This window comes from Pseudophryne corroboree, chromosome 3 (genome assembly GCF_028390025.1).
Source record: "Pseudophryne corroboree isolate aPseCor3 chromosome 3, aPseCor3.hap2, whole genome shotgun sequence".
NCBI lineage: Eukaryota > Metazoa > Chordata > Amphibia > Anura > Myobatrachidae > Pseudophryne > Pseudophryne corroboree.
In genome coordinates this window covers 685234747-685249721 of record NC_086446.1, presented here as the reverse complement: position 1 = coordinate 685249721, position 14975 = coordinate 685234747, and the positions used below count along the sequence as shown (strand labels likewise).

At 43.7% G+C, this 14975-nt stretch overlaps 1 protein-coding gene across 8 annotated transcripts in view; it reads right to left on the bottom strand.

The window, feature by feature from the left end:
• The window catches only part of SH3PXD2A (SH3 and PX domains 2A), a 530104-nt gene that overhangs the window by 181098 nt on the left and 334031 nt on the right, over nt 1-14975 (bottom strand). For 7 of the 8 annotated variants that reach the window (XM_063961980.1, XM_063961976.1, XM_063961978.1 and 4 more), the window contains one exon: nt 4464-4492. In XM_063961980.1, the coding sequence (XP_063818050.1) occupies nt 4464-4492 (29 nt within the window). Of the gene's footprint in view, nt 1-4463; nt 4691-14975 lie in introns of those variants that run through there. The other variant, XM_063961984.1, reaches the window with a different exon arrangement.

Sequence of the window (14975 nt, the reverse complement as noted above, 5' to 3'; positions counted from 1 at the left end):
CGTTTTGCACCCTCTAGTGGTAGCCGCAGGAAAAAACAATTAAATCGGCCCCAGTGGAAATAAACTAATGAAACAATCTGCTAATTAAATTATCCGGTATTGTCTTTTCTGCTGACAACTGACAAACGTGGAAAAAATATTTTTACAAAAGTAGTTTCTTCTCTGTTCTGTTTCCAATGATTCATATAAGAGGTGTTTAGGGCCTAATTCGGATGCAGAACACACGCAGAACATCTTTACACTTAGCAGCTGTGTGGTAATATGCTTATGCCACAGGGTTCAGTATGATTTACCAACATACAGAATACCGTCAGCCATTGACCGACAGTCAAAATACAGACAGTTTTGTGTCATGCTTGCCTACTCTCCCGGAAGCTGCGGGAGAACCACGATTTTCCAGTTAGTCCCCCGCAACCACAGAAGAGCAGGCAGCTCTTCCGCATTCCGCCTGCATCCTAGTGAAGAAGGCAGGATGGAGAGATAATGTCTAGCAATCCCGATGCCAAAGGTAGGGCTATAATGATGCAATTCATGTAATTTTAGCCCCATCCCTACCTGAAGAAGTGGGGTCGGGGTTTGATGATGTCGGAGCCTTACCTAACCATTCCCACCCATCCTCTTCGCTCTGCTAATGCACACAGACTCTCCTGCCTACTGATTACTTCCTCCCACTCCTACCTCCAAGAATTTCAACGTGCTGCTCCAATTCTCTGGAATTCCCTACCTCTCCCCCGCAGACTCTCCTCCTCTCTACAAAACTTCAAACAGGCTCTCAAGACCCACTTCTTCACCAAACCCAGCCAAATCTCATCCTAACTCTCTGTCCACGCTCTCTGTGTACCCCATCTGTCTCACCCCTGTCTGTCTACCCCTCCCCTTTAAAATGTAAGCTCTCACGAGCAGGGCCCTCTTCCCTCATGTGCTTATCCTTTCTCTTACTTTAATAATCTTCACCTGCATCAACTCCATCAGTCTTCTGCCACCTGATACTTATTCCAGTGTCATCTGCTGATGTAGCTATGTTTATTTACCCTGTACTTGTCCTACATTGTCTTCAACTGTATCATTGTGAACATTTGAACTGAAGGTCCGTTGTCTACGGGACAAGGAGTTATTAAAGACTAACAAGGGTAAAACGAGCAATATTCCTAAAAAATAAAGGAAACCTTTAGAGTAATTAAGGGATGGTGTGGATGGGGTTTAGTATGGCTGACCGATGGTCTCCTGACCGCCGGTCAGCATACCGACGCTGGGATCCCAGCACCATACCAACGCCGGGACCCCGGCGGGGAGGGGCGAGTGCACGGAGGTCGCAGCGGGTTCTATTCCCACTCTATAGGTGTCGTGGACACCCACGAGTGGAAATAGTCCCTGTTGGTCGGCATGCCGACCGTCGGGATAGTGAGGGGACGGGATTTTGGGGAAGGTCATGTGACCGTCGGTCTGCTGACCGCCGGTCACATGAATACCACCCGTGTGAATGTGATAGGAGGTAGTTCTTTGATTGTCATCTTCATTTAATACCAACTTGCGCTTTTAAGCCTCAGTGTCCCAAAATGTGTCTGTGTAGACAAAACCGTCAAAATATTCCTTTGGATTATTCTCTGTGTAATAAATGGCCCCAACTGGACCATAAAATAGTTTTTATACAAACTATGGCGCAACTAACTTACTGTGTAGTATTTGATCAAAGATAAATTCACTCCACTTAATCAGCTATTAAATACTTCCCCAGACGTCAGCCCAGCTCATTTTAACGAAGATGATTTTTCTGAATGACAATGGATTGGGAGGCCAGGCTGATGGACTTCTAACATAATTATCTATGTTCCGCTTCCTCAAACTGCAGCAATAATTACATTACATTTCTAAATGCTCTATTTCCACATGTAGTTAGATTTACGATTAATACAAGGACCGTTCTATTTTATTGTATACAGTCAGCACTATCATAATCCAAATAATATGTAAGGTGATTGGGAGTAGAGAAGCCTAGAGACCTGTGTGGGCTGTGTGTGTGTGAACATTTACCATAGCACGTATGAAGGATCGCATAGCGTCACATACATAAAGATTACCAGTAGCCTGAATTGATAGGAGCTGCAGGTACAGATTCCAAACCCAGTGACTAACTTTTGGATCTTTATGGAGCAAGTCTTTCTGATAATGGGCCTAATTCAGACCTGATCGCAGCAGCAAATTTGTTAGCAGTTGGGCAAAACCATGTGCACTGCATGGGGTGGGGTGGGGGTTTGGGGCAGATATAACATGTGCATAGAGAGTTAGATTTGGGTGGGGTGTGTTCAAACTGAAATCTTAATTGCAATGTAAAAATAAAGCAGGCAGTATTTACCCTGCACAGAAACAATATAACCCACCCAACTCTAACTCTCTCTGCACGTTATATCTGCCACACCTGCAGTGCACATGGGCCCTCCTTCCGAGTTGATCGCTAGCTGCCGTTGTTCGCTGCGTAGCAATCATTTAAAAAAATGGCAAAACGACGCATGCGTATGAGCCGCAATGCGCACGCGCGTCATACGGGTACAAAGAGCATCGTTGTTTTGCACTGCTTCTAGCGACAATTCCATTCGCACAGCCGAACGCAAGGAAATTGACAGGACGAGGGCATTTATGGGTGTCAATTGACCGTTTTTTGGGAGTATTTGGAAAAACGCAGGCGTGTCCAGGCGTTTGCAGGGCGGGTATCTGACGTCAATTCCAGGACGTTTGTCGCAGCAATCATCGCACAGAATAAGTAACTACAGGGCTGGTCTTGTTTTGCACAAAATGTTTTTGTACCGCTCGGCTGCACAGGCGTTCGCACTCTTGCAAAGAGAAAATACACTCCCCCGTGTGCGGCGACTATGCGTTTGCACGGCTGCTAAAAGTAGCTAACGAGCGATCAACTCGGAATGAGGGCCATGGTTTTGCCCAACTACTAACAAATTTGCTGCTGCGATCAACTCTGAATTACCCCCAGTGAGTAAGTGGAACTTATTTGATGCTGTCTGCAGTTAGCACAACAGGTAATGGCCCTCATTCCGAGTTGATCGGTCGCAAGGCGAATTTAGCAGAGTTACACACGCTAAGCCGCCGCCTACTGGGAGTGAATCTTAGCTTCTTAAAATTGCGACCGATGTATTCGCAATATTGCGATTACTAACTACTTAGCAGTTTCAGAGTAGCTCCAGACTTACTCTGCCTGTGCGATCAGTTCAGTGCTTGTCGTTCCTGGTTGACGTCACAAACACACCCAGCGTTCGCCCAGGCACTCCCACCGTTTCTCCGGCCACTCCTGCGTTTTTTCCGGAAACGGTAGCGTTTTCAGCCACACGCCCCTGAAACGCCGTGTTTCCGCCCAGTAACACCCATTTCCTGTCAATCACATTACGATCGCCGGAGCGAAGAAAAAGCCGTGAGTAAAAATACTTTCTTCACAGTAAAGTTACTTGGCGCAGTCGCAGTGCGAACATTGCGCATGCGTACTAAGCGGATTTTCACTGCGATGCGATGAAAAATACCGAGCGAACAACTCGGAATGAGGGCCCATATACGTTTTAAACCAGACCCATTGTAATGAATGGACTAGCAGATATACAGGCTGCCAACGTAACACAAGATATAGGTATAATAGGAGCTATAAAAGTACTGTAAACAGTCAAACGCATGCTCGATTATGACGTATGTATAAACACTACCAAAAACAGCTCTACAAACATCTCAACATCAGATATTCTATTGTAGAAACAGGGATTAGGAATTCAGCAAGCCCACAAAACCCTCAGCAAATCAATCCACTTAGCAAATTAGGAATCAATAGCTCTCTTACAGTAAGAGGGGTATTGTAAATCTGCTGTGCTTAAAGTGGGTGGGTGTGATATTTTTTATACATGAACTCTTTCGCTGCATCTCAAAGAGACTCTAAAAATAATACATTTCATCCAAAGCTCTGCAAACTGTAGCAGGTACATTTTATCATTCAATATTTCCTCAAAGGATCACTGAGAAATGTACCGTAAATTCTTTTCTTTTTTTTTGGTAGAGAAGTGATTGCAGACGTGGTTTAGAAGTAAATGAAAGCAGAAAGAAGAAAGGCAGTAATAGTATACAAATAAATAATAAAGAATGAAATAAAAATGGAGCCTTGCAGGAACCCAGATACAACAGACCCTGTAGATTTGTCTATCAGCGGACTATGCTTTGAAATGCCAGGCAGCTTTTTATCAGGATCACAGGCATAAACAGATCTCAAACACAAGTGAAGGTCTATTGTATTTGAGGCACATTATCAGGGAGACAGTATCATGCTTGGATGAGAATAAGTTGGACATTTAAAGTAATAATTCACGATAGGTCTACAGAGGCATGTAAATCTATATTTCTAATAGCACAGACACTGCTTTACAGTAAAGAACATTTCATGCAACAGGAGGGGAAAGGAATGGAATTTGTGTTCTTACCTGATTTACGCTTTGATGATCCATAGTCCCTAAAAAAGAAACAGCAGCAGATAGACATTATTAGACAGGGGATATTGGAAGGCTGGTAATTACAGGTGCCCCACCCATGCAACGAAGCCGTCTTCAGCTCTGCTATCCCTGATTGAGCTGGAAGCTGGGGCTGCAGGGATAGTCACAGAGAAAGGATTGATGGGACCAGAGCAGCATCTCCACACTACAAACAGCTGCTTCTGCACCCAGCACTGGGAGCCAGAGGACCATGTGATACAATGACAGAATGAACCATTCCTAATTATATGGGGGAGCTTCCTATGCTTTTACAGGATTCAGCATCCATCACTGCAAATTCCCTGTCCTGGAAACACCTGTATGGCTGGTCTCTGTTCACTGGACACTATACCTGAACCAAGCCTGTATCCAGCTATGACATTCTTACATTTGAATAACAGTTCTTGTGACTGTAAAGCATGCCTATTTTGCTGAAATGTGCATTCTGATACATCCTTGTAGGGTTGGACTGTATCTCTTATATGGAAGTAATCGCAGGCCTGATGCAGTTTGAGTGACCTGCTTGCCTCTATCTCCGTGTCAGAACCGTAGCCTGCGACCCTGACCTATTGCTAAGCCTGACTACTCTCTTAGATACCAATCCTACAGTCTCAATTCTGACAACGGTATACAGCACCACAACCTCCTGGAACCTGATCAATGTTTTTTTTCTCAGTCAGATGATTCTTCTGCACTGAAAAAAAAAGGAATGGCTCGCTGCACAAGTTATCCAATCACAGCTCTCAGCACAACCAAGAAGAGACGAGTGATTAGCCCTGAGTACAGTGGTCTCCACTGTTTTGCAAATTAAGGAAGGCGAGTGTAATAATATTGTTATACATTCGTAGGCAGGGGTATCAGAAACAGAGCAAATCTTAAATCATGCTTTATTCCTGGTGCAATTATTAGATGAGCTAAAAACCTAACCCAAGACCTCCAAATCCTAAGAAACTTCTATATGAGTTTTATTCACTTGGCCACCACTGGCTCTGTCATGCACAGTTACATTGAATGAGGTGTGGTTTTAGAGATGGGGAGGATATGTACAGTCTCCCTTGTCGGCACATTTCCACAGTAGACTCTGGCACTATGCCAAAGGCTGCTGCGCAAGTGTTGATCTCCGGGAAAGTGTAAATCTTAATACATATACAAAATAAAGTCCCTGGTAGGCATCTGTCTGTCTGTTCGGCTAATCCCAAGAACTGCTGGGTGGATATGATGTTGTTTTACAATTTTATAGCGCATTTGTTGAGGAAGGTTTAGGTGTATGAAACATTAATCTATGACAAAAGGGAGCCGAGCAATGACTATTTTAGTGAAGCAAATCAGTAATTGGTAAGTAGGGCTCTGCAGTGCCACACAATGGCCAAGAGTGGTACTGCTGTAGCTGTGTTCAGTTTTTTGCATTAGAGCCATGGAGCCCACAGCACCTCCGGGGTCCGCCTCCACATGACATGACAATGATGGCAGTAAGAAAGCAAAGTGGATGTTGTGCTGGCTGCACCATTGCGCAACTTGCTGATCACAGAAAGCTGCTCCCTCCCACTCCTGGTTACTCCCACTATGTAACTATGGGGGTGGGGGTACTGCGGGGGGCACATTTAGTGTAGGACAGTGAGTGGTGGGTTATATAGGACTGCGGGAGTGATGATTCCTGCTGAGACTGCTTCTTAGTCATAGACAGCCTGCAATTCTGCACTGGGGAGGAAATCATTACAGCTCATCCTTCACATTTATCCCTGCCCCTATCTCTTGTTAATGCTCCTCCTTCACCTGCTTCCATGAGTCATAAGTAATATAGGCGTCTTTGCCCCCTGCCTCTTCAAGTGTGCCTGCCCCCCCTCCCCATGAGTGCCTCTGCCTCCTACCTACCCATGCGCACCTATCATCCCCCATTCCCACATGTACCTCTCCTCCTCATCCCCATGAGTGACCCTGACAACTGCCTCCCCAATTATGCCTCTGACCACCCTCCCCATTAGTGCCCCTGCCTCCTACTTCCCCATGTGTGCCTATGATCTACCCTTCCCATATGTACCTCTGTCCTCCCCCAAGCGTGTCTTTGATCCTCCTTCCCATGTGTACCTCTGGCCTCTTCCTCCCCATGTGTTCCTCTGACCCCCTCTCCCTATCTGTAACTTTGCCTCAACCAACATACCTACTGTGCCTTTGCCCCCCCAGGGTTGGTGGGTAAGAACAATGGGGCAGATGTATTAAGCCTGGAGTGTATTAAGCCTGGAGAAGTGATAAAGCAGTGATAAGTGCAAGGTGATAACGCACCAGTCAATCTGCTCCAGTATGTTAATTTACAGTTAGGAGCTGATTGGCTGGTGCGTTATCACCTTCCACTTATCACTGTTTTATCACTGCTTTCACTTTCCCAGGCTTAATACATCTGCCTCAATCCTTTGAATAATGAAAGCTCTAGCATCATATTATAAAATAATGTGCGATTTTAGTGAAGCAAGTCAGCTCCCGTGCGAAGCCGGGGTGGGTCTCTATATAAATATAAATATGAACTATGACATGGTCTAGAGAGCATGGTGTCAATTTTTGCAGATGATACCAAATTGTGTAAAATTATAAATGCGGAGGGGGATGCTGAGTCGCTTCAGAATGACTTAGTTAAATAAGAAGCTTGGGCAGCGAAACGGAGAATGTGCTTCAATACAGACAAGTGTAAGGTAATGCACTGTGGTAACAAGAACAAAAATAACACCTACAGTACCTACTAAATGGGGTAAAATTAGGGGATTCTGTACTGGAAAAGGACTTAGGTGTCCTCATAGATAGCAAACTAAGCAGTAGTACCCAAAGTAGGACTGCAGCAAAGAAGGCTAATAAGATATTAGCATGCATAAAACGGGGAATTGATGCTAGGGATGAGAGTATTATACTCCCGTTATATAAATCACTTGTGAGGCCACACCTTGAATACTGTGTACAATTCTGGGCACCTTACTACAAAAAGGATATCCTGGAGCTAGAAAAGGTTCAAAGGCGGGCGACCAAACTAATTAAGGGTATGGAGACGCTGGAATACGAGGAAAGGCTTGCAAGACTAGGCATGTTTACACTGGAAAAGAGGAGATTAAGAGGGGACATGATCAACATTTACAAATATATAAGGGGACAATATACAGATCTTGCGCAGGACCTGTTTTTGGTTAGATCAACACAGAGAACTCGTGGACACTCGCTCAGGTTAGAGGAGAGGAGATTCCACACAATACGGCGTAAAGGCTTTTTTACGGTAAGGACGATACGTGTTTGGAATTCTCTGCCTGAGGGAGTTGTAATGGCCAACTCAGTCAACACCTTTAAGAATGGGTTAGATAAATTCCAAATGGATAAGGATATCCAGGGTTACGGGGCATAGTCACGCACTATGGTTATTATAAAAAAGAGGGGTTAATCGGAACGGCAGTCAGCAACTTCAGTCAAAATTTTATACAAAATAATCGTGCATAGGAGACCACAGATAGGTTGAACCCGACGGACAATTGTCTATTTCAACCTTAGATACTATGTTACTATGTTACATACTGAGCTTTTTTAGACACAAAATAAATAGAATGCAGATTTTTCCCTATTATTTATATAAATAATAATAATACTAATAAAGATATATATATATATATATATATATATATATGATCAAATGCAACCGGTGTCAACTTACTTCGCCTCTTGGTATGACACGCATTTACATTTAAAACAGATCCCCAGGAGTTTTAGGAAGATCACAGAGGAAACCTCTTTCTGTCCAAATGGAAAAGGAATGTTATTATCTTCCAAGGAGGAGTAAGAGGCCAAGAAACACTCAGCTATATGTTGAATTAAGAATGTAATGTACAGTGTGTCATGCTGCATGTTGCGCAAACTGTGTTTCTTCTACTGATCCAACAAAAAGAACTTTAAACAACAGATGTGTCTTAGCACACACTGGTTCACAGTAGGTCTCCGTGCCTCATACATACTTTGCACTCAACTCAAAACAGCCAGGAGCTCAGAGTGTAACCTCAGAATGATATCACAATCAGGATGACCAAGTGATACGGTCTATCCTGGTGCCGGCGCTACAAGCAATGCTCCAGTCGCTCTGTTCCTGGAAAGATAGCACATAACGTGCTCCTCCACATCTGGATTTGCTTTTATCTTGTTTATAGTATTGGGATCTGTTGCTGTTGGGGTCGGGAAACACATTACAACACACCAGTTCCTCACCATGTTGCAATAAGAAGGTGTGCCAGCCTACATTATCCTCTAGAAGGCTTGCACTTAGGATAAGTTACTATTGTTCTGGATGTCTTTGATGATGAGCCACTATAGTGTAGTAACAAAAGCTGACTTTGCATATTTGTGATCATTTCTTATTTTGTGTATATGCTTTCATACACTAAGGGGGTTATTCAGAGATGGACACAGATCTTGCTTCCGCAGCAAGAACTGCGTCCATCTACTCAATGCTGGTGGCCGCCCAGCACAGGGCAAAGCCGTCCAGCATGTGTGTTGCGCAGAACCATGATGCATTTGCAATTTAACTGCGAATGCATCGAATAGAGGACGACGCCAGCGCTGGCAGGCGGTCCGGAGCCATCTTTTGTTTTGCAGCGGTAGCATGTGACATCACGCAGTTGCATCAAAAATGGTCCGGACACGTCTGCGTTGTCCAGACCACAAACACTGCATCCTCAGATTTTAGGAGAAGACAGCTGCAGAAATCGCCAGTGTTTGTTGGTGATCAGGCAGTTGAAATGGTTGCTTCATTCCGTTTCTTGGGCATTCAGATTACGTCATGCAGCACCCGCAACTGATAGTAAAAAAGGCACAACAACGACTTTTTTTTCTGCAACGTTTAAGGGCAGTAGGTGTTGGTACGCAGACCATGTTAAATTTCTATAGGTGCTCGATAGAGAGCATCCTGAGTTACGGTATTGTGACATGGTATGGTGGTTGTACTTTAAAAGATCGGTGTGCATTAGAGAGAATCAGGAAAACTGCTAGTAAAATCATTGGCATGCCATTGTCTAGCTTGTCTATAGAGTTGTATAGGCACAGGGTTTTAAGCAAAGCTAGGAGTATTTTATCGGAAAGCGAGCATCCCTTCAGTGAGTTCTTTGTCAAACTTCCGTCCCAAAAGAGGTTTCGTGCTTTGTTAGCACGAACCAGTCGTTTTAGGATCAGTTTTATTCCATCTGCAGTACGGATGCTAAATGTATGATCGTATTATTTTTATGTTCTGTATGTTATGACTGTGTCGTCTGCTACTTGATGCTATGTACTATTGTAATTTCGTCTGTCAATTTGTTTTGGCTGATGACAATAAACTGAACTAGAACTGTGTGAAGGCCAGTACTTACATAATATTACAGACATTAAGGACCAGGAAAATGCCCATAATGCCATCCTCCGATGCTTTTAGCTCAGACTGAGATATGCTCACCTTTTCCCAGTTTGTTACAGTTGACACACATCACAGTCCCCAAAGCAGGCTATGGAGATACAAAGCGGGATACAATGCGGGAATGGGACTGTGAGAAAGGGACTGCACTGCTTCTCTGTGAGAGCCAATTTATCACGAACACCTGTACCGCAGCAGTCATGTGATCACTACCACCATCCCTGGATGGTGTTAGCCACTGAAGTCCACAGGAAAAAAGTGCTTTCTTAATAAAATAAGGCATTTTTTCCTGTTTTTATTTCAATAATTTTTCTTGTTGGTTGTTTTATATGTTTTCTTTTTTTCCAAAATTCATTTAGGAGTCTGGGCTTCCAATTCCATTGTGCCTTAAAGAATGGACAAGCATGAGCTCCCTGGCACCTTAGTGGCTTGGCAAAGGTAAGTCTGCTGTTACTGGTACTGGCCAGTGTTGCCGGAGATCTACTTTACGCATCAGCCAGCTGCCACCGTGACTTTTTTGCTAAATACACAAAAGAAAAGCGATTTGGGATCTTTAGAATCAGCAGCCACAGAATGTCTTTTTGGAGTGGTAATTATAAATAGACCCCTTTATTCCTTTAATACTGTAGATCTTAATTTAGGAGTTGGACGGTACAGTTGTTGCAGGAAGCATCATGTGCAGTATACTAGGAAGCAGGGCGATCAAAATAGTAAAAGTAGCAACCATATTAGTGAGACGCAAAAGCTTAAATCCATAATTTATGTTAAATCGCAATAGGAACATAAAACTAAACCATAAATAGCCATAATATGGTCTTTTTAAATAATAAAGATGTTGGATGAAAAAAAATAATAATAATAAAAGTGTACACTTAAAAAAAAAATAGGTTCTTGATAATTGTACTGGCACCAGGTGAAGCCAGTATAAGTCAAGATGAACTCACCTGACTGTATCAATAAGTAGCAAAAACAAACAAAAAAAATACCTTTATTCATGGAGGATTGCTACTTTGTTGTTGTCGGTAGTGGTGACTTTCTAACACCTTCTGGTGTAGTTACATTATTAAAAAAATGTGTGACAAAGTAGGGACTGAGAGAGAGAGAGACCCGTTCGCTCACTGCGTTTTTTTTTGGGGGGGGGGGGACGAACTGCCATGCGGGGCGGACTAGCCCTGTGCTGGGCGTCCCCCCGCATGTCAGGGAAGAAGATCGTCGGAATGACCCCCTGAGAGCGCTGGAATGCGTACGTTTTAATATTCTGATTTGTTTTCTTATCAGGATGTGGGGGGTCATTCCGAGTTGATCGTAGCTGTGCTAAATTTAGCACAGCTACGATCATGAACTCAGACATGCGGGGGGACACCCAGCACAGGGATAGTCCGCCCCGCATGTCAGTGCCGCGCCCCCCCCCCCCAGCAGAAGTGCAAAGGCATCGCACAGCGGCGATGCCTTTGCACTTCATTAGTAGCTCCCGACCAGCACAGCTTTGGCGTGCTGGCCGGGAGCTACTCTTTGCTCCCAGGCCGGCAGTGGCTGCGTGTGACGTCACGCAGCCGCTGCGAGCCACTCCCCGCACGGTCCGGCCACGCCTGCGTTGGCCGGACTGCGCCCACGAAACGGTGGGCAAACACCGCCGTTTCACCCCCTCCTGGTGCATACGCAGTTCTGACCCGATTGCTACGCTGCAAAAAACTGCAGAGTGCGATCGGGTCAGAATGACCCCCGTGGTTGTATGGTCACACAGCACGTTGGGGGAGTGGCTGTATGAAGTAGGCGTGGTCACATCATCATTGAACCTAGCACAATCTCCCCCAGTATTCCAGTACACACTTAACTTGCCACATACCCCAGAAGGACTTCTGCTGCATGTGGCCCCAGGTCACAGTAAATATGACTCCCAACCGTGGGATGATGGGACAGTCTAATTAGAAATCTCCCACTTAAATCAATGGTTGGTAGGTAAGAGACTGGGAAACAAAGGTGTTTATTTTCTGCTAAAAAAAAATTATTTCTATAAATATTGTTTTATTCTGGATTATAGACACGCTAATATTCTTCTAAACGGTGGCAGAATGGTGATGTTAACCACTATTTAGTGCTACCAAATAGCCCGTAAATTGGTAACTACTGTTTACCTTGGTTAAATCTGTGTATTACTTTCTGCATCCAGTCATCAAGCATACACCTCTAGGCTATCCATTTATTTCCTTCTCTTATAATAAAATGTATCAAGGTGGCTATATATAGGGTGTTGTTTGTGTATGGTACAGGTTATCCCCCAAATAGTCATCTGCTGGAAGAATCCACATCCTCACAGTAAAAGATGATTCAGGTGAAAGCACTCCACTATAAAAGGAGAGAGAGACACCTGCACACTATAAGAGTAAAGAGAGACAAACCACGGGAAGGAGCGTCCGCAAAACCCTATCTAGGCAGAGAAAAGGGGTGAGACACAAGTAATGGGAATAGATGGCTGCACTGTCATTGATAATACAATCAGCCAGAGGGGTCCACAGACAATCAGCCAATCAGAACAGCTGCAGACTACCAATATTATGAGTGTGTATTTTGCATAAGCGATTTGTGTATTCTGCATAAGCGATTGAGTAGCCACATAAGTTCTGTAGCCCCTACAAGGATAGACAAATGACAGACAGAAGACAGAAGCACAGACAGCATATAAATTCACAAAGATTCACAAATGCAGTGAGCAGGTAGCATAATAATTATGTAGAGAAGGCAGAGGGACCTGCTTACTGTCTATACAGGATATCAGTGGACACAATGGACGAAGGCAGCAGAGACTGCAGAGTTAAGTGGGCATACATTATGCAATTATCAGCCCGATCCACTGATTATCCACTTCTATCACCTGTCATTTACACTGATGTACAGAGACTGACAATCTGCTGACCCTCCAAAACAAGCAATGATCAAATATAATGTGATTACATCAAGGTGACTACTCTATGTGTACAAACTATCTTTCCAATAGTCCTGATTAGAAATATCAGGATTAAAGAGGGAGCTTCCTGGTCTGTCCAGATTATCCCTTACAATGATCCTTTCCCCTGGACCAGGGGTTCTTAACAATCATCCTTAAGTACCACTTATATGTCGTGTTGAAGATATCTTTAATCATGAGCAGGTGAATTAATTTATTTTGTTGGGTTAGTAATTATCCTAACACAGACAGAAATCCACAAATCATGACCTGTTCATGGTACTGTACTTGAGGATAGCGGTGGATAACCCCCACACTATACTATGCCCCTTTACAATTGGGCCAAACCCGCATCCATGGGAAGTCAGGACTGAACAAAGGGACATATGTATTAAGCATGGAGAAGGGACAAAGAAGTGATAAAGCAGTGATAAGTTTAAGGTGATAACGCATCAGCCAATCAGCTCCTGTCATTTTTCAACGTGTGAAAAATAAAAACAGCGCTAAGAATAAATCCGTAATGATTGGCTGGTGCGTTATCACTGTGCACTTATCACTGCTTTATCACTTCTTTATCCCTTCTCCAGGTTAATACATCTGCCCCAATGTGTTTTATGCTTGCCGAGAAGGACTAGAGGTAAATGTAAGCCATAGGCAACATCAAGTAAATATAGCTCACAGTACCTGTTAAAGAACAACTTATAAAACAAGATGAAAAAGCTTTGCTAAACTGCGACACACAATACATTACCAGACAATGGGGGTCATTCCGACCCGATCACTCGCTGCAGTTTATCGCAGCGCAGCTATCGGGTCGGGACTGTACATGCGCCGGCACCGCAGTCGGTGCCTAGCGATCGCCTCTGAGACAGAGGTGGTCGCTGGGCGGGAGAGGGCTGAACGGCTGCGTTAACCTGACGTTTAGGGGGAGCGATCCGGCCAACGCATGCCATTTAAATACCCCTCGGCAATTTGTAAATCCCGCGCTAGTATTCCGATACATATACATTTCTTAAAACTATCTAATTATGTTTTTATATAATGAATTATGTGTGGGTCATATGAATGTGTCATTTAATATATGTATATATAGGAGTTATCGGAATACTAATAAAGATGGCTGCTGGTACTGAGAATGAGGCATGGAATACAAAGTATAAAGTTTTCCATTAAAGATGGCCGCCGGACTTTGAAAATGAGGCTTGGATACTAGTAACCAATTGAGAATGAGGCTTGATATTGATCAGCTAAAATGGCCGCTGGAATTTATATAAGGACTGGATTGAGAACGAGGCTTGGAGCGCACGGTCCAGTGCGCATGCGCGAACCAGCGCGGGATTTACAAATTGCCGAGGGGTATTTAAATGGCATATATGAAGCTCAGTCATTCGAACTGAGGAAGCCGCCGAGGTGTTGTTTTAGGCGGAGAAACGCGTTTTCACTGTGACTGAGCCAGGGAACGATCACCTCCAACCAGTGACGGTACGCTAGTTACATCTGTCACAGAGTCATCACCGGGGCCGACAAGACCACTCAGAAATCATCAGAGTGTGTCTGAAGTGCTGCAGGAGTCCCCAGTGTTATGATCCATCTCCAGATAATCGCATTAATGGATAAGCACCAGCAGAGGGAGGTAATCTAAGGGATCAGTGGAATTCACTCTGATGTGGAGGTGACGCAACGGATTAAATCCATATGGTAATCACCTATTTCAATATATCAGTGTGTGCAGACATTATCTAAACCATCATATAAAGTTGAGACTCATGAATACGTATGGAGTTTGAAGATTGACCAGTCTGGTTTAAACTAGTCCAGAGGACACTATAAATTACTGGCGATTATAGCCCAGTGGACATTTCAATTAAACAGCTGTTTTTCATTGGATGCAAGTATTAGCCTCGCTAATTCTCAGTACTGATTGTATTTTTATTAGTCCTTTTTAGATTTTTTTTTTGTTATTATGTGCCATGCAATTGCTACATCTAATATGTATTTATGAAGTATATACATGTGATAGCTATCCAAGGAATTATTTTAATAAATAAATAATGTTAGTTTGAGAATAATTTATTAGTGATTAATATCTGTCTCTTTGATTGGTGCAGACAGCGCA